Raw genomic sequence first — 24,340 nt, 5'->3', positions numbered from 1 at the left:
AAAACAAACAGACACACACTCCCGAACACACACACCGACCTCCACACCCATTTATTGAATACCCATTCAGCAGATGACTGCCTGTAGTCAACAATAAACACAGAGATTGTTTAGAGGCAATCAAACGGGCCTCTCTGTGCGCTCTCCTCCCAGCTAACAGGCCGGTGCCATTGAAAAGGTGTAGGGTGTTGCTCACTGTATTGTTTGTTACCGTAGGGTGTTATTCAAGGAAAGCAAATCTCTGAACATTTGAACAAAAGTACCCCAAGGACTAGGGGACTGAGGGCTTCCTTCTCTCACTTTGATTCTTAATCGAGGACTCGGGGAGGGAGGCAAAAGTCTGAGCGAGAGCTGCAGGCCAAGTCTGACGCTTAATGGACATGGCGACCTGAGCGATTGATGGCCCCCGAGGGTCCTGTTGGCCAAACAGTAGAGTGCCCTGTGACCCTGGCCATCGGCCCGCCGCGCCCCGCCCCGAGCAGCCCAGTCCGACCAGCGTCATCGTCCAGGACAGGGAGGAGCTGGCGGGGCAGACATTGTGCCTCCTCTGCCCCTGGATACCTCTGAGCCACTGGCCTTCATCCTATCCCTCTCAACTCCTCACTTCCACATACCTCCCCGTCGCCACCTTGTAGAGACACAGCGACATCCCCTCCCAGCACACCCTCCTTCAAACCCTTCCCCTCCTCCCCCAAGCACAGGATGCTTCAAGCAAGGCTGAGCCGAGCAGATAAGGCTGATGCCCTGGGAAACTCTGCCCGGGCCTGAGCCTTTCAGCAGCTGGGCTATTCCTGGCCCCGAGGTAGCACGTAAATGAAAGTAAAAAAGGATTTATATATAGACAAGAGGGAGGCTGAGAAGAGAGAGGCAGGGGAGGGAGGAGGGGAGTGAAACTGTGCCAGAATCATCTAGAAGGATGTGTTGTTGGGACAAACAGTGTTTAGATATAATTGTCTCTCTGGCATTGGTCTGAATTTAGCACCCACCACGTCCTGTTTAACCTGGGGACGAAAACAATAAGCATGACCGGGTGAAGGAGTGAGGCCGAGTCAGAGAGAGACACAGAGAGAGACAGAAAGGGGAAAGGTGCAGTATTGTCTTACCTGTGACATATACATAAACGGAGGCCTGTTTTCGCAGTCGGTGCCGATATCTGCAGCGGAACAGGCCAGTGTCCTGAGGCCGGCTGCGGCTGATGGTCAAGAGGCTGCAGTAATGCTGGCCAGTCCTCCCACAGCGGGAGTCCTCCACTGTCACCTGGTCTGTGTTCACACCTGATGGGAACGCCCAGGTCAGCTCCCAGCGACCCCTGGTCCGCAGGCACAGGGGATCGATTGAAATCACACTTTATATTCAATTACATTCAGCTCGCTAAAGAGGAACCTCATCCCTTGTTCTAATGACTGTTTTATCATGTATGAAGGTTTTTTACTCTTGTTGATTTTAGACTTATACTTCAATTAGACTTTAACTGTATATTGTTTTATTGATGTTTTTATTGTCATTTTATCAGTAAGGTGTCCTTGAGTGTCTTGAAAGGTGCCCATAAATATAATACACTATTAAAGTGAGAGGACGGAGGAATGAAGCCTCAACAAAATGTGTCCCAGAGAGTTTCATTTCACTAAGAGGCCTCATAAAGGTCTTTATAAGAAATATATAATTCTTTATGTTTTGGTTTCTTTTGATTTTGTGATGTGCTGTAGTAGGAGGCAAAAGAGATCCGGATAAAATTCCATTAATATCAAGTTTAAGAAAAACTCAAGTGACTTTGGAGTTTTTGCTAATAATTGTACGAGAAACATTTTAAATAGAAAAACTGAGACGAACTGAATCATGAGACTAAAACAAGCAGAGCCGGAAGAAAAATGCTAAAGAGTGACTGAAAAGTTTTAAACTGTTTTGTGATGTAATCAATGATATGAAACTCTTCAAGTAGATTCAAGTGGAAAAATAATATTTGCATTATGATATAAAAGTGTTGTAATGAGCCTTGGTGATGAAAGGGAGCAAGGCTGAAAGTTCGATAAGTTATTTAACAGGTATCAGTCATGATGAAGGTTGCATCGCTGCTTAAATGATAACTTGTTTCCCAAATCCTTGCACCCTGCTGTGGTTTTACATTTTGTATTCCTTGGTATATTTTTGTGGAGGATGTTCTAATATATTTGAGTTACTGTGTTAGGTGCTTGATTACTTGCTGTGGTAACCAGTTTCCCAGTTACTTCTATATATCTAACTTGCATTGAGATTTTTCTGGCTCCCACGTCCATCTACCTGAAACTCACCTACAGCCGAGCTGCAGCGTTTGGCTGGTGTTTCGGATCAGCTGATGAGTTTTCACATCCAGGACGGGGACTCTGTATTTCCCTTTCTGTTCTTTATCTGCAAACCCAGAAGAAAAGATGAGAACTCAGAACACAAACAACATCATGTTATTAAATGAGAATGTGTAAGGTTTTTAATAGTAATTATAAAACAACAGTCCTGTGAGGTCAGAGGTCAATGCCAGGATATCTCTGGACAGAATGTGTGTAAATATGGTGAAAGGGAGCTTTGATATATAGTTATGTTTGTTGCATCTTTTCATTTAAATATATAACTGGCAGCAGTTCAACAGGCTTAATCCAAATCCAAATCAGTGGAGCTCAACATGAGACCAATTTCAGAGGAAATCCTGGAGGACAAAACACTTTCCAGCCCATAAACACTTTGGACAGTTCCTGTAAACTCTGTCCACTACAAACTAAACTGAACCCAGCTTTTGACTGACTGAAGAACCCGTCTCAGGGAGTTCAGGTGCAACAGCACGTCCTCCATCCAGGCCACAGTGTCTGTGACCCCCGCTCGGGCCACTTGACAGCTCGTGTGGAAATGCGTAAGCAGCGTCCCTCTTGTTTACCGAGCCAGGGCATTTCTCCACTCCATCGCCGAGGGTTTATTAATGAGAGATAAAGATGGCTGTCCGTCCGCCCTTCCTTCCTCCAAACAACAGCGGAAACATCATTCAGGGAAATCCGTCCTTCACTCTGACCGCTCGTTACAAAGTTTACCAAGCGCTCCTCAAAACACCACCACCCCTCGGCCCTGTGAGGAGTTCAATCACTTAGTGAGTTTATCACTAAAGTCCATTATTCCCATTCACTCTCAGCATCATTGTTCCCAGTGGAGGACCCATTGAGCCGATCTAGCATTACTCACACTACTAGCACTTCCTATACGGTTTCCTTGGATTTGACGGTGTGCGAGTGGGCAAGAGACGCTCATGCGCACGCCCACGCGCGCACGCGCGCGCGCACACACACACGCACACACACACACACACCACACACAGATACTCACACACGCGCACACACACAAACCCCCACACACCCACACACACCACACAAACACACACAGTGAGGGAAGTGAGGGATCTCCTCAACGCCTTTTCGGGCTTTTTCAACAAGCTGTGAAGTAGATAAAAACCCAATTTAAAAATAATCCAGGACATATCTGCAACGTCCCTAAGACAATAGGATTTATAGTCTTGTAACAGGTTTTCACTCACTCATCATTAAATCCCTTCTACTGACTTATTTGGAAGTTTGGAAGAATCATTTAGCTGCATAAAGAGATGTGAGGTATCAATATTCACGTAACGAAAACACTATTATTCACACAAAAGTGAAAGTAGAGCATCCATCTATCATACATTTTCTCCATTATCGAGGATCAAATGTCACAAAACATAAAAAAGTATTTAGTGAATTGAATATATTTCAAAATGTATAATTGTGTATGTCTCTTAGAAATGTAAAGATCTTTGACAAAGACATTGAGAAGCATGTGAATGAATATTCATGTGAATTAACATCTGAATAAACTACATTATAACAATGATAATCATCAGTCATATCATAAAATATGTTGATTATTCTTGTTTTTCAAGTTTGAAATCAGTCCACCCCAAAAATCTCAAAGTTAGACTAGTACAAGATGATAAGCAAACATTTATAGTATTGTAACAACAGGAGGCAATCGTTTCGTGTTTTTAGGGAAAAAGTTTTAAAAATACTTAAATGGTATTTGTGAAAACCAAATAAGGTTTAGTTTAGAGACAGTCGTTGTTAAGCAACACTAATCTTTTAGATTTGATCATATTTATTTACAGATATGGAATGGGTTCTACATATAAAGTTAGTTTTTACTTTTGCTGTAACAAATGAGCAATAACAACACATGGATCTGGGCGCACAAAGACAACCCGCCAACCGTTTTATAAACACATATTAACCCTGGTTCCTTCTCACTGGATATCCTCCCTCAGTTGGTCGTGACCCCTCGTTCACTTCTATCAGAACTTCCATTTGACAAACTCATCAGTCTCAGGAAACAACGCCCTGCGTGCGTCCATTCAACCGGGGCCAAGCGCACAAGGAGCCCGGTCACAGAGGTCCGCGTTATCCAAACAAGTGTGCTGCAGGATACCGCTTATCTGCCTCTCTGCACTCGGTGCCAACAGGTTTACAAGGAGAAGAGCGTCAGACACACGCGGGCACCGACCCCTTATCAGAGCGATTTATGAGCGAACACAACAGACGGCTACAGCAAGATAGGCATTCTGTTGTGTCCTGATGATGGAGATTAGCCTTTTTTTTTTAAAGAACCCGTGCGTAAAAGCACCCACTCGTTTATTGGAAATATCTGCAAAGTCGTGCCTCAGTGGCTTTTTCCCTTGAAGTTGCAAAAAGCACAATTTCCTTTTAGGTTTCAAACTCACTGAAAACTTCAAATACCAACAGAACTTTTAAATCTGTGAACATGAGCTCTAATCTCAGCAGCAGGTGTCCTGTGCGCCAAGTGCAGAAGCAGAAGCAAACCTGTTACTCACCCTTTGCCAAAACGCCAAACAATCCACAAAGCAGGCAGAGGATAATGCAGTTCATCATGACTGCTGACTCCGGTGCAGTTTTCGAATATGAAATGTGACACAAGTTGTTATTCCTGGTGTTTTCTTCCTCCCCAAAGAGCAGACTACAGGAGGCAAGGCGCGCCTGGCTGATGGTCGCTGCGTGGAGGTGGTGGTTGGTTTCCTGAGGAGAGCTGCGTGAGATCACGCAACAGGACACCGCGCCTGTATCCAATGCAACTTTTTCCCATCGGTTAGTGGGATAGTGGTGCTGATTTATACAGTTCCCACAGTGCAGCCACCGGATAGTGGACTTCCGTGACGTCCACTGACACACCCCCGGCGCGTAACAGCGGTCCCATTTAGCTCCCTCCCAGTGACCAACCAATCTACCAGTTAGGTGTTATTGAAGGAATATTGTGGGACCCAAATTAGCCCTGTAGACCAGTTGTGAAGAAGTTGTGAAGTTTTTATGCAGGAAGCTCTATCTGACAAGAGTTCTACAATCTGGGTGAGATATGCACCACATATCAGAGGATGCGCACTGAGCAAGTCTGTGCGTAAATCTCATTCCCTGGTTCGGTATACGGGATGATCAGCACGTAGGCACCGTTGTGAATGGGTGGGGTCCTGATCAACAACATGCCTCTCACGGTTCTCATCTCTGGTTCTACTGCCAAAATTAATAAGTATCTGAACAAGAGCAGGGACCACATTCCACAACTAAACCATCAGAGGACAGGCAGCTCAGACCAAATATGGATAAAAGATACTGTAACATCATTATCTTATCAGTTAAAAGCATCAATTGCAGGTGAAGCAGTACTTTCTCATCCCAAGTTAAAAAATGTTAAAATAAAAATACAGCGAGTGTAAAGGTTTGGATGAGAAACACACGTCCGACCTGCTGAGAAGGAAGTAGTGTCTTTAATTCCAGGGAATGTAATGTGATATCTTTGAGCAGCCCTGTGGGAGGAAGGTGCATCACTCCCTCCTCGGCGATACAGTGAGAGAGGCTGTGGCACAGACTTGCCACTGGGTGGCGATCAGAGCTGAATGAGAGGAGGGAGAAGAGTGGATGAAATGTCTGAAACGGTTTTTCACTTGATGATCTTATTTAATCCTCCAGAATCTACTGCATCGCGGTTTTTAGAGCAGCTGTGATCCGGCTTGTCACTGAGCACAAGGTACAGAGGAGACGAGGCACCATAGAGATAAATTAACACGTCACAGTGAATCTGAAATGCAAAATATATTACCACCTCCTACTGTGGGATTATTCACTACAGGATATATTTAACACGAGGCTATGTCTCCGATAAACGCATGATATAAAAATGCACACACATACACACACAGTACAGAAACAACACGTGCAGAGAGTGGTGAACACACATATACAGTACATGGAGGAATGGAGATGAGGGCGAGAACACACAGTTACATACTCGTGGGAGGAGAACTGGTTCCATATTCAAGAAAAAAGAACTGGTTTTTGTAGCGACACATGACGTGGACATCCGCTCTGTTGGGAACAACTGGGAAAGCAAAATCACTGAGGGTGGAGACGATAGGAAAACAGGAGGTAATTGGCTACAGAAACAGGCACAGTATAACCTGGCTGTGGTTCCACGTGAGTGGGTCCTGACCTTTGGAGCCAATTGAGGAGCCTTGAAATGTACCATTAAAGCAGCTCTGTTAAAGCTGCAGAATGTAACATGCATTTTATAGATTCAAAGTAATACTTTACTCTGAAATCAGAGCAGCTTATCAGACTTCAATATGGATTCATGTTCCCGTTCTTAGATGTTGTGCTTTTACTTATAAGAAGAAACTGTTTAGAATAACTGAGGTGCCTGTGTGGCAAGTGCAGCTCAGGAGAGGCCTTATGTAGAAGGCTGGATTTTCAGCAAATGAAGTATCTATTTTTTGAAGCGAAAGCTTTGGATTCCAATATTAGTAAAAGGCACTTCAAAATATTTTTGCTTATACCAAAACATGTCTGGGACCCTGGGGGAAACTGTAGAGCAAAACAAGTTTCCCTACATGTGCAGAAGGTATAACTGTATAATTCTGTATTGCTGAGTTTGTATTCTAAGTGAGGAGTTCCAACCAAAGTCGAATAATTACGTGCAATGACCAGAACCAAGCTAATTTAATAATCCGGTTAACGTGGTGATGTGTTGAGACCAGGTCTGAGCTAGCAGGGATCAGGGAGCTGGTTGGTAGAGATGATGCTCCCTCTGGTGTTTCCAGTGAACAAGTTCCCCAAAACAGTCGTGGGAGCAGTCTGCAGATGGACGCCATGTTTGAAAACCTCCGTCCTGTGTGTTAAGTCTGTCGTTCTTGCCCGTGTCGGTCACACCTGTCCTTTAGTCTGCTGATGGATCCAGTCGGTGAACTTCACCACCTGCGTGTAGACGCCGGGGCGGTTTTGCCTCGCGCAGCCCTCGCCCCAGCTCACGATCCCCGCCAGGAACCACCGCCTGCTGCGCTCCAGACACACCAACGGACCTCCAGAGTCGCCCTGAGGCCACAGACACACAAACAGGGACACAACAATGTTTAACACTCAAAGAAGAGGCGTTCAAGTACAGTTCTGTCTTTGAAACTGTGCCTGAATGGCTCATGTTTTTTGTCTTTACCATATCTTTTTATTAAACATCTTTTCATTAAAGATCATAATTACTGTTGTGTTATTTCAGTACGTTTCCTGTAAAAGGCTCAACCTCTTCAGCTGTTGCTGGAAATCGGTTCAACCTGCTACATGGCGGTGCCTTCACATGCAGAGAGCAGCATGAGATGCACACATGCTCGGTTGTGGTTTGCACTGGAAGCTCTGGGGAACTAATTGAGTCACACTGGGAACTTTGTGTTTAACCTGGGCATGTGCTTTAGCAGTGGCCGGAATTTAAATAAAACCTCATACAGTAACACTAATGGAGTCACTCACCTGGCAGGCATCCACCCCTCCCTGCATGTTCCCAGCGCACAGCATTCTGGGAGTTACGGCGTCGTCATACAGCTTGTTACACGTGTTCCTGTTGATGATCTTCACTGAGGCCTCTTGTAAGCGAGAGGCCAGCTCACCTTCAGTAATCACAAACACACAACAGAAACATTTTGGAGAATGGATGTAAATATTTCTGATCTAGCGCTTCAGTTTCATCAGTTACTGTTGAAGAGGTCCTACCGTCCTCCATGAGGACCCCCCAGCCTGTCACGTAGCAGTTGGTCCCTGTGGAGAAGGTGTGTGTGGAGGCGGGGACGCACACAGGCTGCACCAGGTCATTGAAGAAGACGGGAGCGCTGAGCTCCAGGAGGGCGATGTCGTTGTCCGAGGTGAACTGGTCATACTTCGGGTGAAGGAGGATTCGCCGGATCTGTCTGGTGGCTGCTCCGTTGTTCCCCACGGTCATCACACGCATTCCCATGTAGGCCCGCCATGCTCGGGCATCTGAGTATCTGGGAACAGACTATGCATGAAGAGTACGCACACGTGTTTTATTACTAACATGATGAGGCCTCTTTCTTACTTAATAGCATCCGAGTCCTGGAAGCAGTGAGCTGCAGAGATGAGCCAGCGGCTGGAGACCAGCGTGGCTCCACAGACGTGGCCGTAGCGATCCATCTGGAGGCTGACCTGCCACGGCCAGGAACCCGCTCCGGCATCAGAGCCTCCAACTATCTTAGTGCGCTTCCTGGGCCTGGTGCCACAACCTGAGGAGGGAGACCCGGAGAGAAAGGGAGACCAAAGCAAGGGAGGTCAGAGGAATTTCCTCTTTAGTGCTAAACCTGCATTTGATGGGCGAGTACTTACTACAGCGCATTTCATCCGAGCCGTCATAACAGTCTTTTACTCCATCACACTCGGGGTTGATCTTACCAACACACTTTCCATTGGCACATTTGTAAGAGGACGAGGAGCAGCCTTTAAAATCTAGAGAGAATAAACCCATAATTATACAAAAAGAATAAAGATTTGATAATATAAATAACTATGAGCCTCAGAGGAGCACAAACCCCTTACATTCAATCAAGCTGCACCAAATCACACACACTCAAATATCAGTCCCCTTTATACGGCAGAACTTTAAAATCAATAACCTTTAATTAATCTCTGAGAAATCAAGTAAAATATAGAAAAAATGCTCACAATCAGACAATGTTAAAAAAAGTGAAATACAATCCTGGATCCGCCCTCCGATCCAGAATTCCTTACTGACTCATATCCCTTCCTTCAACCAAGTTTCATGGTTTTCCAAGAGTAATATTTTTCAGAATCTTACAAACAAACCAACAAACATATTTTGGAGGGGGGTGAAAACATAACTTCCTTGGCGGGAATATGGATGAAAAAAATACTTCGAAATACAGCATATTGTTAGAAAAATGACTCATCGGTCATTCAGTGAAACCAAAAGTTTCTGATGTCATGACTCACATGCTCTGGTACAGTTGAGTTCATCGCTGCGGTCTTTGCAGTCGATGACACCGTCACACATTGAAGACTTCGGCAAACACAGCTTGTTGGGACATACGTGATAACATTTGCTTCCTGACGGGAGGAAACTAAAAATTAACTTCAGATCTGAACCCGCAGAGGATCACCTGCCTGTGTTGTGTCTTGGTGTCAGTGCTCACCACATGTACCCTCCTCGCTGCTGTCATCACACGGGCTCTGACTGGAACACTGGCTGCTCTGAGGTTTGCACTGGCCGTTAGCACACGTCACCTCCCACGGCCTGCAGGACGCTACATGGTGCACAGCGAAACACATAAAACCACAGAAACACACAGAAAACAAGGTTTGTGTCCTCAAATTCAAAATAACCGTTTTAATTTTATAGATAAAAGGAGACAGGGAACTACACAGACGATAAATAACTTGAGACGTCAGTAAAGAGGGCAAGACAGGGGGGCGGGGGTGAAGCGTCCAGCTCTTACAGCATTTAGCCTCGTCCCGTCCATCGGAGCAGTCCTTCACTCCATCACACACCTTCCTCAGCGGGACGCAGCGGCCATCTCCACAGCGAAACTGACGAGGACAAGCTGGACACAGACGGCCAGAAGACTTCATTTAGTTTGATTGGTCAATTGTTTCATTTTTTTCAACAACCATGTTTACCGGTGAAAAATCTCCAAGGCGTCACTCACTGCTCTCTGGAGAGAAGGCTCTGTAGAGCAGGTAGAAGCCCTTATGAGTGAGGGATTCATCGGAGCGGAAGTGAAGGGAGAGTGGAGACGAGTAGACTCGCTTCCTGCTGCTGTCCGACACCGGGTTACACAGTCTGGAGAGGGAGCAGCAGGAAAGTTAGAAGTTTATGTCCAACATGCAGCCACAACATCTGGAAAGTCTGCAACAACTGTGAGATAAAACACATAAGTGTTGTTGTTTTGTTCTAAATTGCACAGTTCAGTCATGACTCACTTGACCCCCCCAATGTCCAGCCAGTCTTTCTCACATCCGTCCGACGTCGGGGAATCCTGAATGTCCATCGTCACGATCGTGATGGAGATCAGGTATCCTGGCAGCGGCGCCTGATAAAAAAAAAAAAAAAGATGAATAAAGCCTGCAGGAATGTGGACAGGCTAAACAACAGAGGGATGATTCACGCTTTCATTCTTTAGTTTCCTCTTTTACTGTTACTGAAACACTCACACACAGATTTGTATATACACACACGCATTTAACTCACCCGTAGAGTCCAGACACAGTCTATATTAGGAGGGTAATAGGAAGGGTAGTAGGGCGAGGAAATGGAGCCGTTCCAAGAGGAAAGAGATCCTCCACAACCTGCAGGGGGACAAAGATAAAGACACAACAACACCAAGGCAACTTTAGTCCACGTATGTTGTATCATTATAAACAAAATAATTCCAGCATGAAGGCAGCAGCACAGGAGAAATACGATTTGTGACGGACTCTGACCTGCTTTCGGGATGGCCTGGAAGTATGCTTTGAATATCGCTCCATCTCTCTGTCGGCTGAAGGAGAAGGTGACTAACATGACGTTCCCAGAGGACGTCAGCCTCATGACCGGAGACGAACCCAAGACAGGCAGTCCGCACCACCTGAGACAGGTACATGCATCACATCCAAACACATATACACATCTGAAAGCGTTAACCTCTGACCTCTAATGGAGGTCATTTACATGTATTCAGACAATTCAAATATGCTACAGGGGAAACAAAAAAAAAGACCATAAACTCTCTTTACCTGGCAATGATCTTGTTCTGTAAAGGAAGCAGGAAGTCGTAGGCCGAGAGCTTGTGGGCGGTGCAGCTTCCTGGCGTGGCACCATGCAGGGTGAGGATGACCAGCCGCACCACGTGACCCGACGGCACGCGTAGCCGCCACTGGTAGTACGGCTTCTTGGGACTCACGAGGCTCAGCGTGCGGTTGTTGCCGAATTTGGCGTAGAGGTCAAAGGACATTGCTGCAGAGGAGGAGTGATGTGGATATTTTAATATTATGATGTCTGTGTGGATCACATTAGTGCACACAAACAGTGTCTTAGTTAGATGTTAGGACACAACAAAGCTCCAGAAAAACTGTGATGCTCCAGAACATATATGGAGCCCAAGTGGAGGGATGAACACCAGATATTTATCTTAATACCTTCCCCTTTAATTTGTCTCCCGTTGAGTCAAGCACACTTTGATGTGGGCTTATTAGATTTAGACCAGACAACCTTACAGTTTTACCCTCATGTAATTTAAAGTAAAGTCTAAATTCACTGCAGAGGGAGCTCCAACAGAAGCAATACAGAAAACAACCATGCAGGATTGGTTCAATGCTTCAATTCATAAATTCACCAGAGTGTAGGAAAGACAGGATGTTCTGTATCCAGACAGAGACGTGCTCCTCTCACCTTGGAAGCCGAGCTGCCACTTCCCAGTCTGCAGGCTGCGGGGATTCTTTATCTTGTCGGATTTTTCATCTGATTCAACGTCATCAGGGTCCAAACCTGCGTGAACACACACACACACACACACACGCACACACACACACACACACACACACACACACACACACACACACGCACACACACACACGCGCTAAATGCTTACTTAAACATTTATTGATAGTTTATATTTAATTCTAGACCTCTACAGCCTTGTGAGTTTAAGTGTAAAATATTGTCAGTATCAGTCCATATTAATACACTAAAAAGTTTTCTGTTAATTATTCGTTTGTTTGTATTTGAAATGGTATAGTGTGTTAATCATAAGTAGAGTTATTAAATAGTCCTTACGTGATATCTATATGATAGATAGTATATATGAAAAAAATGTGTGTCTACATGTGTGTGGTTGATGTGCATGCAGAAGACAGTGAGAGCCTCTACCCAGTAGGTGGAGCATGTCATCATCCTGCTCCATGTAGTAGCGCTGCTCATTGCGGCTGTAGCGCTGCACCTTGTTGCTGCCGGGGAGCCGGCGCTGCAGCTTCTCCGGGCCGGACATCCGGATCGCCACGGCCACATCGTCCGGGGCGTAGAACTGAGTCCAGTAGAAGACATTGAGCCCCTCTGCTCCTTCACTGTCACACAAAGGGTGAACTCTGAACTCATGGACACACAGAGCTGAGCAGGGTATTGTCTCATTCGTGTTCTTAATGTGGGTTTTGGTATCTGTGGGTTTTGCTGTGATGCAGCTCACCTGAAGGCGGTAATCCCTGAGCGCCGGTAGTGAGAGCTCCACGGAGACGACTCGTAGAGATCTGACAACTGAAATAAAAAAAAAAGACAAAATGAACACACCTGTCCAAACATGCAGCCGGAGTTCAACAACAACAAGTGTGCGTGAGTGTGTGTGTATGTGTGTCAGAGTCTGCATGTGTGTATGTTTACTTTGACCACCACAGAGCTCCATTGTGTTTCTAACTGCCGACTGTGTACAGGTGAGGACCTGAGTGGTTTGGGCTCCTGGGCACCTGTTCTTTTTAACGCTGCACAGTAACTATGACCACTCTCAACCACCTCACAGCTTCCACTAATCAAGTCCCCGTTTCCCAACTGCTGAGCAAGAATGTGCTGCCGTGCATCCGAGCGTCTGCTTCAAAAAGCCAAATTCCACGTCTCATATCTCTGTCCCACCCTCAGTCCATCTGTCATCCCTGCATGCCCTACTGCCCTGTCTCTCCCTCTCACCTCCAGCGTCAACCCGAGGTTCCCCCTGCTCTCCGTCGTGCACAGAGCGGCACACAGAGCGGCTGATTGTGTGAAAGCTACACAGACAATGTTTTTATTGAAGGCCTGCTCTTCCTCTCACTCTTGCTGCCTGGGCCTAGCTGGGCTCACAAATGCCGGGCTTGTCCTCGGCCCTGAAAGGGCCCTGTCCCTGGGGCTCCTGGGTACTCGCACAAACACTGTGCCCAGCTCCTGTTTCAGCTTTACATTTAACACCGACAAGGAGAAGAACGGAAGACAGGAAAGTGGTGTGCAGGGAAGAAACAAGGGAGATAGATAAAGGTGGACAAAGTAGATGAGGAGGAAAAGCAACAGAATAAGAATGCAAAGATGGAGGAGAGAGGAGGGCAGGATAAAAACACATGTAGCCTCCTGCAGTCAATCATATTAATGTTTAAGCAGCAACATCAGCGTCAGCCTGAAGTTGGAAGGTCAAGCGGAAGGGGCGGAGGGGGGGGGGGGGGGGGGGGGGGGGCATTGACGGACAGGACCACAGCTCCACTTACATAATGGTTCAAAGCCTGAGCCTGCAGGCGGAACTGCTGGGAGGTGGAGTCAGTCAGATCTGAGGAGAAGCTCAGGTTTGGGAACTCCATGCTGCCGCCGATGAAGAACACCGAGGAGGGCGGCGCTGAGGAGGAGGAGGAGGAGGAGGAGGAGGGAGAGATTTGAGACACTGAGTGACTGAAGTCATCATAAACACGTCTGTGAGGACAGAGGAGAAAACTACTCACATGTTAAGTAGTGGAGGGTCAGTGCAACGGCAGCTGTGAAGGGAAAGAAAGGGAGGAGACCCAACATCCACCTCCTCCAGGAGCCACAGGCCGGAGCTCGCCGCCCCTCCGGCCTCTGCTCTGCTCCATCCTCAGGCTTCGTGGGGGGGCTCAGCGACTGGGTGGGCCTCTTCAACTCCCCCTCTCCCTACCAGAGACAACAACATGACTCAAATATCATACCGGTGTTTTTATGCCTGCGCTCAAGTTGCATGTAATTGTCTGGATTTTATTTCTATTGGACCGAAGCAGAGGAGCAATAAAGACAACGCAGCTTATCTGCCAAAATCAATGAGCCGTAGATTTTATGACTGAGCGGGCGCTGATTTACTGAGAGCAGCGGTGAACATCTTTGAGCTGAAAGGATCTCCTTAAACATTGAGGGCTTGGCAGGATTCCTCGGGGGAGCAGACAAAGCGTGGCTAGAGGGGTCTGCTTTCCCACGGCCTGGCCCTGCGGTGTCAGCACTCAATCAAGTGGCATGGACATTCACGAGAACCAGGCCCCTGACTCCCTAGAGACGCAATTTCTGCAGGCGAGGATGACTCTGTTTTGACAGGCTTTGAATATTAAGCATGCAACCAATGTTGTGCAAAATAAAATGTTTCGAAATTAAAACAGTCTTCTTTGGAGAGATGGTCGGGGTAAATTTGAGAAAAGAGTTCCTGCAGGAGCCAAAGTCCTGCACAGTGGAAAGAGGGATGTCTTACCTGTGCAGCAGAGCAGCCGGGGTGTCCATGCCCAGAGACGTAGTACACTTCACAAGTCTGGCTTTTGGGATGAGTCCTCATAGCACTGTCCCGTTTAGCTCCGGAGAGGCGATATGCAACAATACCTCAGGCATAGAAACGATGGAGAGAGGGAGAGAGAGGGAGAGAGGAAACCCCCACTGTCGCTTCCTTTGAAAAGGTAAAAAAAAAAAAAAAAAAAAGCACAGAAATCCGACCTGAGTGGCTCGGATGCGGCCGGTATTCACCGCCTCCAGTTTACCTGAACTGGGCGGCAGGTGTCACACGGAGCCCCAGAATGCAGTGCGGGGGACAATGGGAGCACTATGAAAGGGTACAATCCCCACAACCATCCGTGGCACAGATATTGTGGGCAAACTTCCTCGGTGTGTACGCAGGAGTTCAGCTCGGAGGGACAAAAGAGTGTTTGAGGGGCAAACGTGTGCGAGGTTTTACTATCAGAGCTTGGCTGCCGTGCCCTTGGATGCTCCACTGGGGCGTAAAGCAAGACAAGACCTGCAATGGCAAAAATCTGGCATCAAACATGTCCCTAATTACACTGGAAGAGAATTTATAATCTCATTTGTTTGACGAAGAAGAGTCAAAGAGAGGATAAAAACCTTTCCGGGCCTTTTTAGATTAAGGAGGACATTTCTCGTCAACATCACCTTGGAGTTTCACCCAAGGGCAAACACTGTTGTTAACCTGAGAGAAAGAAAAAAAACCCACACACACATTGTAGGTCTTATTTTTTAATGTGAGCAACAGAATATTTAAACATCTGCTGCCGGTGGCTGCTGAGTTGCCTCATGTCAGCTGATATGGCTGTAGATCCAAGAGGTGAACTTGTTGACCCTGGTGTAGACGCCAGGCAGGTTGGGTCGCCCACAGCCCGCCCCCCAGCTGACAATACCAACGAGGAACCAGCGACCCCCGCCCGGCGCCTGACAGGACAGAGGGCCCCCAGAATCCCCCTGAAACACAAAGTGTACAGTTAATGAAGGTCGAAAACAGCAAATGGCCGCTCTACTGTGTCAGATGGGAGCTCACCCGACAGGCGTCCCTCTCTCCGGAGGGGACCCCGGCACACAGCATGCGGGACGACACGGGGCCGTAGCTCTTCTTACACTCGGTCTGACTCATTATGGAAACCTCTGCTTTCTGCAGGACTGACGGCAGCACCTTGTCTGCAAGAGAGCAACACATGGACATGAGTCATGCTCATAAAGAGCGCAGGAGCCGATAAAGAGGATCTCTGTCACCCTACCGCAAATAAACACATGTGGAGTCATACAGGGACAAGTTAAGAAGGAGTAGAGACCGTTGATTGTGCAGTTTGTGCAGTTCGTGGATTAGAGGTATTTTTAAGGTTTGAATGGAACTGAGTCATTTCCGAGTTACCGCTCACCCTCCTCCGAGCGGTACCCCCACCCCGTGACCCAGCAGCGGTGGCTGTTGGTGACCGTGTGGGAGGCGGGCGGCAGACACACGGGCTGGACCAGCGCGCCCAGGGAGGAGGGCCAGGGCTTCGTCAGCTGCAGCAGGGCGATGTCATAGTCAAACGTGTACGCGTTGTAATACTCGTGCACCACAATCCGCCGGATCTCCGCCACGTGTTTGGCACCGCCCTGCGTCAGCATGCCCAGATGAGCGCTCCAGAGACGCGGGTCGGACAGCCTGCAGAGTCAGAGGTCAGAGGTCAAAGATGCCGAAGGAGGACGTTTACTGAATTATACTGGGTGGAGAAACTAGATAATAATAGGCATGATATGTCCAGCAGGTGACAGGTTTGTTTGTGAAATCAAACCAGTGGGTCAGTCTTGTGACTTTATTTTATATTGTTGTTTTTTAACAGGGAAATTCAAAAGACATTTACAGATAAAAATAAAAACTGAATTTCATCTGGATTCCTTAATAAGGTCGCAACTATTATTACTGGGGATTATTACCTTAAAACATATATGAGCTACAAACTTAGTATAAAGTCATTTTGATATTAGGTATAATTCTGCACAGTGGTTCCCAACCTGTGGCTCTGGACACCAGTAAAAACAGGATAAATTTGATGGGTCACACTCACAAAAGTAAATAAGACTAATTTCTTTGGAACAAAACTTTCCTTTCACACCGTCAAAACGTGTGTTCACCTTCGATGTGTGTTTTCGTGGATTCATATGTCAAAGAGTATGTTACCGATCAGCAGCGACGGTCACTGACCTTTCTTTGCTGAAGCAGTGTGCAGCTGAGACGAGCCAATTAGAGGAGAGGACAGAAGCGCCACAGTAAAGGTTACCAGAGAGGTGGAGGCTGACCTGCCACGGCCACTCCCCTTCCACGGAGTTATCGCCACCCACGATGCGTTCAGGGCCCGAGGAGGAACCCACCTTCTTTACCGGGGTCGCGCGACCACAGGCTGAGGAGCACACAGGGATGGATTTTGTAGTTATACTGGTTTTAATGTAAACCAACATACAGGTTGTATGTTTGCACAGTTGTAAGTGGACACATACATTATAGTACAGTACCGCAGTGAGAGTTGTAAGCACCACGTTACCACAGTGTGCATGTGTCGGTGTGAGTCCACAGTCTGAGTGTGTGTTTGTACAGCTTCACTAACCACCTACGCTGACACGCTGAGTCATCGCCACGATCGATGGATCTGCTGCTGCCTTATTAAAAAAACAGTGCCCTTGATGCACGCACAGAAACACACACACACACACATCTGCTCAGTATCAGCGAGCGATCAAAGGGCGGCCTGTTCCCGTCACCTTGACTCCTCATCTTGATAAAATAACATCAAACAGAGAGAGAGAGAGCTATTACGGGGAGGGAGGAGGGGGGGGGGGGGGGGGGGGTCACCCCAGCGCTGCAGGTCAGCAGGTTTGGAGCTCGCTGCCCACTGGATTATAAAATGACCACTACTTTCTCATGAGCCCACATTGAGGGTCTGGAAGAGAAGGGACAGTGTCGTGGTTGCGTGATCACTGTGAAAGAAACGCTTGATGAAGAGCAGAACAAGTCAGGTGGGACCAAACCAATTGTGTGTGATCACGGTTTACGTTAACCTGATATATCATATTTGATCTGGACGTGGGACAACCCTGAGAGAATTGTAAGGTGAATAATTTGGGTTATTGGCTATTCTAGTTCTACATATTGATAGATCCTGACTTTTAGGGAACTGGTTTTCCAAAATCCTACTTGCTACAGTTGTGCGCCGCTGTGCTGCACAACCTGATGTGGAAGGGTGAAGATGAAATTGTTGTGGGAAACATGTATTTTCCCTTCAGCTGAAGCAGGAGCCTCACCACAGTCGGCCTCATCACTGCGGTCCTGACAGTCAGGAACTCCATCGCATTTAGCGTTCTTCTTCAGGATGCAGACGCCACTGCTGCACTGGTACCGGATCGAAGAGCAGGGGGTTTCTGAGACAAACAGAGAACACGTGGCAGTCAGTAGCATGGAGTGAAGTACAAAGTTCTGTATGTAACTGAAGTGTGAATATCCAAACCCTGAGTGCAGTTGATCTCATCCCTTCCATCGGTGCAGTCCGTCTCCCCGTTGCACACAGACAGAGGATGTGGAGGACTGTTGCCGCCACATTTCATCGTGGGCCTCGCTGCCAAAACATGCATCATTCCTCCATCACGTGACTTTGAATAAATGCTCACTACTTTAAGATGCATCGTCAGACACAAGCAATCAACATGGAAAACTACTCATAGTGTTAAGTGACGTACAGCAGAAGACCTCGTCGCTCTCGTCCTGGCAGTCGTCCAGGCCGTCACAGCGTCGACTCTCCTCCACACACAGACCAGTGGAGCACAGGAAGTGGCTCTCTGGACAGGCTGGAAGAAAACAGCGAGGCCCATTACGATTGTTGGATTCCACTCTGAGAACAAAGTTGTTGACTCACATCCACCGTTAGGGGCACAATGAAACAGCTGCGGCAATTTCCTACACGTACACATTGCAGTGAATCACGCTCTGCTGATTCGGCGCTTACGTTGGCTGATGTTGTAGCTGCTGTAGGACGCCTGAAACGGCTGAGCAGAGTTGCGTGAGCTGCAGCGAAACTCCACCTCCGGGCTGTGGTCGGTGATTCGAAACACCGTGCGGTGTCCCACGTAGCTGCCGCAGAAACTGTGGGAAGAGAGCAACCATTAGAAAACCCTGACATGAAGTCGCAGGCTGCAGCAAATCATCAAATTGAAAACAAGTACCTCAAAGTTCAAATGTGTGATATGGCCAAAATGGCCACCAAATGCAAAATAGCAGGCTTCCTGTTGCGTTTTTCAAATTGCACCAATAGACTTTTTGTCTGGTCATGATACAAATGTGTATCGATTTTTGTGAAGATAGGTCAATGTGAACATGTTCCCTTACATGCTGGTAAGAATGATTTATAATATATAATAATAATCCTTACAATCTCTGTCAGTGCCTGTCAGTGGTCGGGCCCTAAAAAATGTAATTAATTTTGTTTTATTTTTTAGGGCCCGACCACTGACAGGCACTGACAGACAGTGAGACCCTATTGAAATTGTAAGGATTATTATTATTATTATATATTATAAATGATTCTGACCGATCTTCACAAAAATCAATACAAATGTGTATCATAACCAGACAAACAAAAAAGTCTATGGGTGCAATTTAAAAAACACAACAGGAAGACTGCTAATTTGCATTTAGTGTCCATTTTTGGCCATATTCTTACTTACAAACTTTCTGCATGTTAAAGCCCTCAAAAAGCCAATTCATTTGCCTGAATAATAATAATAATAATAATAATAATAATAATAATAATAATAATAATCCTTACAATTTCAATAGCCTCACTGTCTTTCAGTGCCTGTCATTGCTCAGGCCCTAACTATGTAAAAATATCTTGACTGGTAGTTAATTTGGCCTCGATTTGATTCTTCAAGCTTAGGAAAACAATATATTATATAAGATAAGAAACACTTTTCCTATAAGCCTACAGAGTACAGTTCTACACACATACATGATTTCATTGACTTTCCACCAGCCCTGGTCACATCCATTCATGCCCTTTGGTTTCAGTATGTAGTCCTGAAACTGCAGAGCGACTCCTAAAGCACGATTAGAGGTCTGGAATAAAATATAAAGAGAAACACTCAATAAAAGCCATTGAACGACAGTCATATTATACATTATTTATATATATATATATATGTGTGTGTGAATGTGTGATGTACCTCAAACCTCCATGTGCAGGAGCACTGAGGGGGCAGCAGGCTGGGGTAGAAGGGGCTGTAGATGTGACCAGGGACGTCAGGCTCGAACTGGGTCTCAATTTGAGACATGCAAACTGAGAGACAGTCACAGAGGGAGGGATTATACTTCTGACAGTACTCGATGTTACGCGGCACTTTTATGTACAAGAGTTGTTAGTTCTTAGAAGAGCCTGTGAGATAAGTGTGAGCACAACCCTGCTAACTAACACAGACAAAAAAAAAGGAACACAAAAACATAGTCTTGGGGGGTGTAATAAAGGCTTGATCCAACTGCCTACAACTCATAGACAAATTAAATCCGTCAAAAACGATCACATTTACATTTGGCTTCTGGACACAGTATGTGGACATGAGCTGAAAAAGAGTGGGGTAGATGTTTCTTACTTTCTTCTGTGATGGCCTCAAAGTGTCCTCTGAAGGTCTTGTTGCCGTTGGTCATTCTGAAGGACAGCAGCATGACGTTGGAGGTAGAGACGAGGGACAAGGAGGCGGACACTGGCTCACACAGCCTGCAGCACAGATACACACCTCACTACAGGTCAAATCTATGAATTAAACTACGAAACGTAATGAGAAATGTGGGAAACCAGCTTGTGCCATTTGTCAGAAGAGGCTTTGAGGCTCTGTGATCCACTGGGGAACTTCCCACTCACCTGAGCAGAATGCGCCCTCTCATGGGCAGCAGGGCATCGTACACGGTCAGGGCGTCCTGCACGCAGTCGCTGGGCTCAATGAGGAACGAGGTGATGGTCAGACGGACGAGGGCACCCGGGACGACGGTGAGCTTCACGTGGCAGCTCACACCCCCCCACGATGAAAAGACGTTCAGAGGGACCCTGGCCCCGGGATGGTTGGCGTGCATATTATCGACACACTGTGAGCCGGCTGGGAGGAAAGAAACAAAAGTACTCCTTGGAAAACAAAAGAACAAGAACCTTTATTTCTCTGAATGAAAGGTTTCCATCTACCTCCAGCATTTGTTGAGTAGTCTGAGCGCTGGACAGCTTCAGGGGGGGACACAACAATCAGTCTCTGCATTGGTGAACACACTGAGAACACGTGGACCGAATTACACACGCACCATTGATGAGGATGGAGTCTATGTCCACCGGAAGACTCAGTAAGTAGCCGACAGACGTCCTGTTCCTGAGGCTGGTGTGGACGGAGTCTCTGAAGATGACGCTCACACACTCCTCGCACACGGCGGCGCTCCTCAGATGAGGGACCACGAACACCATCCAGAAATGCACCAGCACGCCATCTTTACTGTTACTGGACAGGGAGAAAAATACAGTTATACTGAACCTTCCAAAGTGTGCATTGTGTGTTTTATTGTTTCCCCCCTGTCAGTTTTTATGTGAGAAAAAATTACTCAAAAACAACTGTGTGGACTTCTAGAAAACAAGGTGGAAGGATGCATAATGGGTCAAGATACCAAACCATTCAATTCTGTTGTTGATCTGGTTCAGGGGACCGATCCAGGTATTTCTTTTTGATTGCTTTAACATTGTGAACAAAAAGCTTTTACAAAAAATTTAGCATTATTCTGAGACTCATATCTGTGAGTGTTTAAAATCAGGTGCAGCTTGGTTGAATCTAAGGAAGAATGATGCTTGAATTTGGAATCACAGGCCAGAGGCTGAACACTAATCATCAGCTGGGGCCCTCTTTGCTTTTTGATGATGACTAACACACTCACTGTACCTGAGGTCTGAAATCACAGCTTGCTTGTAGAGTCGGGCCACTGAGGACGTCTTGTACACGTTGCTCACCTATGAGACAACAGCAATTAACGCTAAGACACCCCGAGCCGACTCACCCTCCCGTGAATAACAAGGCTACACCGATCCATACCACATGTTGTATTTTGTTTGCCATGGACACAAACTCGTGGGACTCAGCCTGCCGGTATTCGGGGATAAACTCCACGTTGGCGAGACGGAACATCCCGGCAAAGTACGCTATGCTGTTGCTTTCCCTGCGGACTGAGGAAAAACATTTCATAACTGTGGATCATATGGTGCAGAATCCAAATGGCACAGATACACCACAACAACGTGGGACATGCAGTACTGCTCTAGACCCAGAGTTTACTCCTAATAGGTAAAAACACAGTATTATAATTGTAAAGACATTGATTTGCTCATTTTCGAGTATAAGAATCCTTTCACCTACATATGAAGACCCACAGCAGGGACCATATGACCACCACCACCACAAACACCACCGCCGCTATGATGACAGTCAGGTGGGGGACGTTCAGCAGGCGGGCCCACAGCCTCTTGAGTCCCTTGGGCTTCCGTCTGGTCTTCCTGTACTTCCTGCAGAGCTTGTGCAGCGTGTGGTCCACTGTGGCCACCTCCACTGACACGTCTGCAATCTACAGCCAGAGAGAGAGAGAGAGAGAGAGAGAGAGAGAGAGAGAGAGAGAGAGAGAGAGAGAGAGAGAGAGAGAGAGAGCTCATATTAATGCAAAGTGCCATTAATGCAGCAGTAAATCTGACTTGCCCTTTCAAGCAGTCACTTCCAATATGTCCTGGTTCTAATAGGGATGTGGTCAATGATGCCTAAATAACAGTGGTTCTTGATATTGCAGATCGCCCGCCAAGGGAATGAGTTCACTGAGAATTCAGAGACCGTGACCGGGCTGCCACCATCATTCCACCTCATCCAGGTCAGAGTGTAACTTCAGCCGGTGAGGTAATGTTTTCATTTGCATTTGTTAGTTAGTTGGTTGGTTCGAAGGGTTATGAAAACACTACTCAGCCAATGGAAGAACCAATAAGGCTTTGGTGAGGATCCAGGAATTTGTCTCTCACATTTTCTTTGATTTCTCAGAGATTAAATAATAAACTCTATTTAAAATAATCCCCAGACAGACGGACGTGGGCAACTTGAAGCAGTGATGCGGCACTTCTGTTAGTCTTATGGTTCTGATGGGAGCCTAAAGTGGCCGACTTGTAAAATAGCAAATGTGGCCCAAACAGCCCAAAACAAATAAGGGCCTTTTTTGTGCTCTAGGTAAGGAAGAATCAGGATGTGAACCTAGCGTAGCACTTGGTAAATGGTGACTATGGCCCTAATAGCACAAACCAACTTCAGGCCACCATTGGCACCTTTTGGTTAACAGGCGGTATTGACGTGGCTTACTTTAGAGCGATTCGATTAAAAGGCAGCTTTAGTGAATTTAAATGTGGTAATTAGAGGCACTGAGGGACGTAAGCACTCTGTGTGCCTTTATAGTTTAGAACAGGGGTCCTCAACGTTTTTCAGGTCAAGGACCCCCAAACTGGTGGAGACATGGGCCTAGTGCGATATATAAACATGGCTACCCTGTTATTGCGCATTCAATACCAAGCTATTCAAACAACACGGGTGCATATATTCATGTTTTTAATTTAAACATGTGCAAAGTACAGGGTGACTTGCATACAACACTGAGCTATTAAAGTAATTCACAGATTCATGTTTTTATTTTAAACACATGTTGAAGAGACAGTGAATCCTCAAGCCATCTGTGCATGCCACACATACTCCCACATCAGTGAGATGTCGGACCCTGATGGGTAGCACATAACTTATCTAACCTTGGACGGATGGAGGTTGTCAGGCAGAGGGTCAAATCAGCCTCTCAATATGTTGGATGCATGTTAATAAAATTGTCTAATCAACCAAACATTTCACGACCCCCCTGCAGAACCCCTGTTGAAGACCTCTGGTTTAGATTATAAAAAGGCTGAGCATATAAAAAGTCTTGTGTTTGAAAGCTTTTCGTGCAGTGGAAAACCAGCAGTGGTCATGAAGTTGTATCAAAAGCTGGGACATGTAGCTGTCGACAGTTCTGTTATCTTGTGTCTACAGGCGATGACGCCTCATTACAGCTCACTTTAGCTTATGAAGCGGAATGTGTGAGCGAAACTCCATCGGTTTTTCAGGACTCATTGAGTTACCCAGGGCACATGTATTATTCATTCAGTGTCATCCCATACTGTGCAAGTGGCTCTTCATCTATCACATATTAGCAGGGTATAGATTCCAAATAGAGGAGAAAAATATATTTTTATGTTTTACACATATTTGAATCAAGCATGAAAACAAATGTGACCTCAGACAATTTACATGCAAGATTACTGTACATTTACTTTGCTTCTCTTGCACTAAATCTTTAGGATTAAATCTGAATACAGCCAGATCTACTGTCAAGATTTGTACAATTCCTGGCACCAAGCTTAAATGGAAATAACACAAAGTTACATCCTACTTACACTAGCTGCGTCGCGTTGAGCTGCATCATCGTCTCTGCTCGCCGGCTCGTTCTCCTCGCGCTCTGCGCCCATGACACGCTCATCCCATCCAGCCTATTATCATCTAACTCCTGACGTTTGGTTTCTTAGATCCATTCTCGTCTCCCTCCGGAATGAAAACAGCCTCACAAGCACCCGGCAGCAGACACGGAGAGGACGCGAGGAGCCACACACAGCCCGGT

The 24,340-nt window shown here is 46.5% G+C and overlaps 3 protein-coding genes across 5 annotated transcripts in view; all 3 read right to left on the bottom strand.

The window, feature by feature from the left end:
- flt1 (fms related receptor tyrosine kinase 1) overlaps nucleotides 1-5,138 on the bottom strand; it is a 30,736-nt gene extending 25,598 nt beyond the window's left edge. For all 3 annotated transcript variants that reach the window (XM_062379244.1, XM_062379245.1, XM_062379243.1), the window contains exons 1-3: nucleotides 4,874-5,138; nucleotides 2,289-2,385; nucleotides 1,104-1,309 (exon numbers count right to left, since the gene is read on the bottom strand). In XM_062379244.1, coding sequence (XP_062235228.1) covers nucleotides 1,104-1,309; nucleotides 2,289-2,385; nucleotides 4,874-4,931 — 361 coding nt within the window. In that variant the 5' untranslated portion in view covers nucleotides 4,932-5,138. The remainder of the gene's footprint in view (nucleotides 1-1,103; nucleotides 1,310-2,288; nucleotides 2,386-4,873) is intronic.
- A 661-nt stretch (nucleotides 5,139-5,799) lies between these two features.
- Nucleotides 5,800-15,224, bottom strand: LOC133933003 (suppressor of tumorigenicity 14 protein homolog). The gene is made up of 19 exons (XM_062379952.1): nucleotides 14,573-15,224; nucleotides 13,824-14,010; nucleotides 13,596-13,720; nucleotides 12,560-12,627; nucleotides 12,247-12,440; nucleotides 11,770-11,865; nucleotides 11,115-11,334; nucleotides 10,824-10,966; nucleotides 10,591-10,688; nucleotides 10,323-10,432; nucleotides 10,049-10,182; nucleotides 9,839-9,943; nucleotides 9,536-9,646; nucleotides 9,336-9,449; nucleotides 8,712-8,831; nucleotides 8,428-8,611; nucleotides 8,085-8,356; nucleotides 7,845-7,981; nucleotides 5,800-7,418 (listed from the first exon to the last, which is right to left on the bottom strand). The coding sequence occupies exons 1-19, from the start codon at nucleotides 14,651-14,653 to the stop codon at nucleotides 7,251-7,253; spliced, it is 2,667 nt and encodes an 888-aa protein (XP_062235936.1). The 5' UTR covers nucleotides 14,654-15,224; the 3' UTR covers nucleotides 5,800-7,250.
- Nucleotides 15,225-15,326: 102 nt separating this feature from the next.
- tmprss7 (transmembrane serine protease 7) lies at nucleotides 15,327-24,281 on the bottom strand. Its single transcript, XM_062379953.1, has 18 exons — nucleotides 24,120-24,281; nucleotides 22,030-22,234; nucleotides 21,709-21,839; nucleotides 21,550-21,626; nucleotides 20,936-21,120; nucleotides 20,823-20,858; nucleotides 20,508-20,739; nucleotides 20,239-20,363; nucleotides 19,816-19,928; nucleotides 19,602-19,708; nucleotides 18,600-18,736; nucleotides 18,334-18,441; nucleotides 18,105-18,212; nucleotides 17,902-18,018; nucleotides 16,808-17,003; nucleotides 15,999-16,267; nucleotides 15,641-15,777; nucleotides 15,327-15,564 (listed from the first exon to the last, which is right to left on the bottom strand). The coding sequence occupies exons 1-18, from the start codon at nucleotides 24,189-24,191 to the stop codon at nucleotides 15,403-15,405; spliced, it is 2,517 nt and encodes an 838-aa protein (XP_062235937.1). The 5' UTR covers nucleotides 24,192-24,281; the 3' UTR covers nucleotides 15,327-15,402.
- Nucleotides 24,282-24,340: the final 59 nt, after the last annotated feature.

This window comes from Platichthys flesus, chromosome 21 (assembly GCF_949316205.1).
Source record: "Platichthys flesus chromosome 21, fPlaFle2.1, whole genome shotgun sequence".
NCBI classification, from domain to species: Eukaryota; Metazoa; Chordata; class Actinopteri; order Pleuronectiformes; family Pleuronectidae; genus Platichthys; species Platichthys flesus.
The sequence above is the reverse complement of the archived record's forward strand: the minus strand, read 5'-3'. Positions and strand labels throughout refer to the sequence as shown.

Bases quoted from the DNA above. Each gene is read 5' to 3' on its own strand.
- LOC133933003 (XM_062379952.1), bottom strand. From the start codon at position 14,653: ATGAGGACTCATCCCAAAAGCCAGACTTGTGAAGTGTACTACGTCTCT. The intron at 10,967-11,114 runs GTAAAGAGAGTT...TACCTGTCTCAG, and splicing joins CAGAACAAGATCATTGCCAG to GTGGTGCGGACTGCCTGTCT. The intron at 10,433-10,590 runs GTGAGTTAAATG...TTTTTTTATCAG, and splicing joins ACTGTGTCTGGACTCTACGG to GCGCCGCTGCCAGGATACCT.
- tmprss7 (XM_062379953.1), bottom strand. From the start codon at position 24,191: ATGGGCGCAGAGCGCGAGGAGAACGAGCCGGCGAGCAGAGACGATGAT. The intron at 22,235-24,119 runs GTAAGTAGGATG...CTCTGGCTGTAG, and splicing joins CTCAACGCGACGCAGCTAGT to ATTGCAGACGTGTCAGTGGA. The intron at 18,213-18,333 runs GTACGTCACTTA...ATGTTTTGGCAG, and splicing joins GAGCGACGAGGTCTTCTGCT to CGAGGCCCACGATGAAATGT.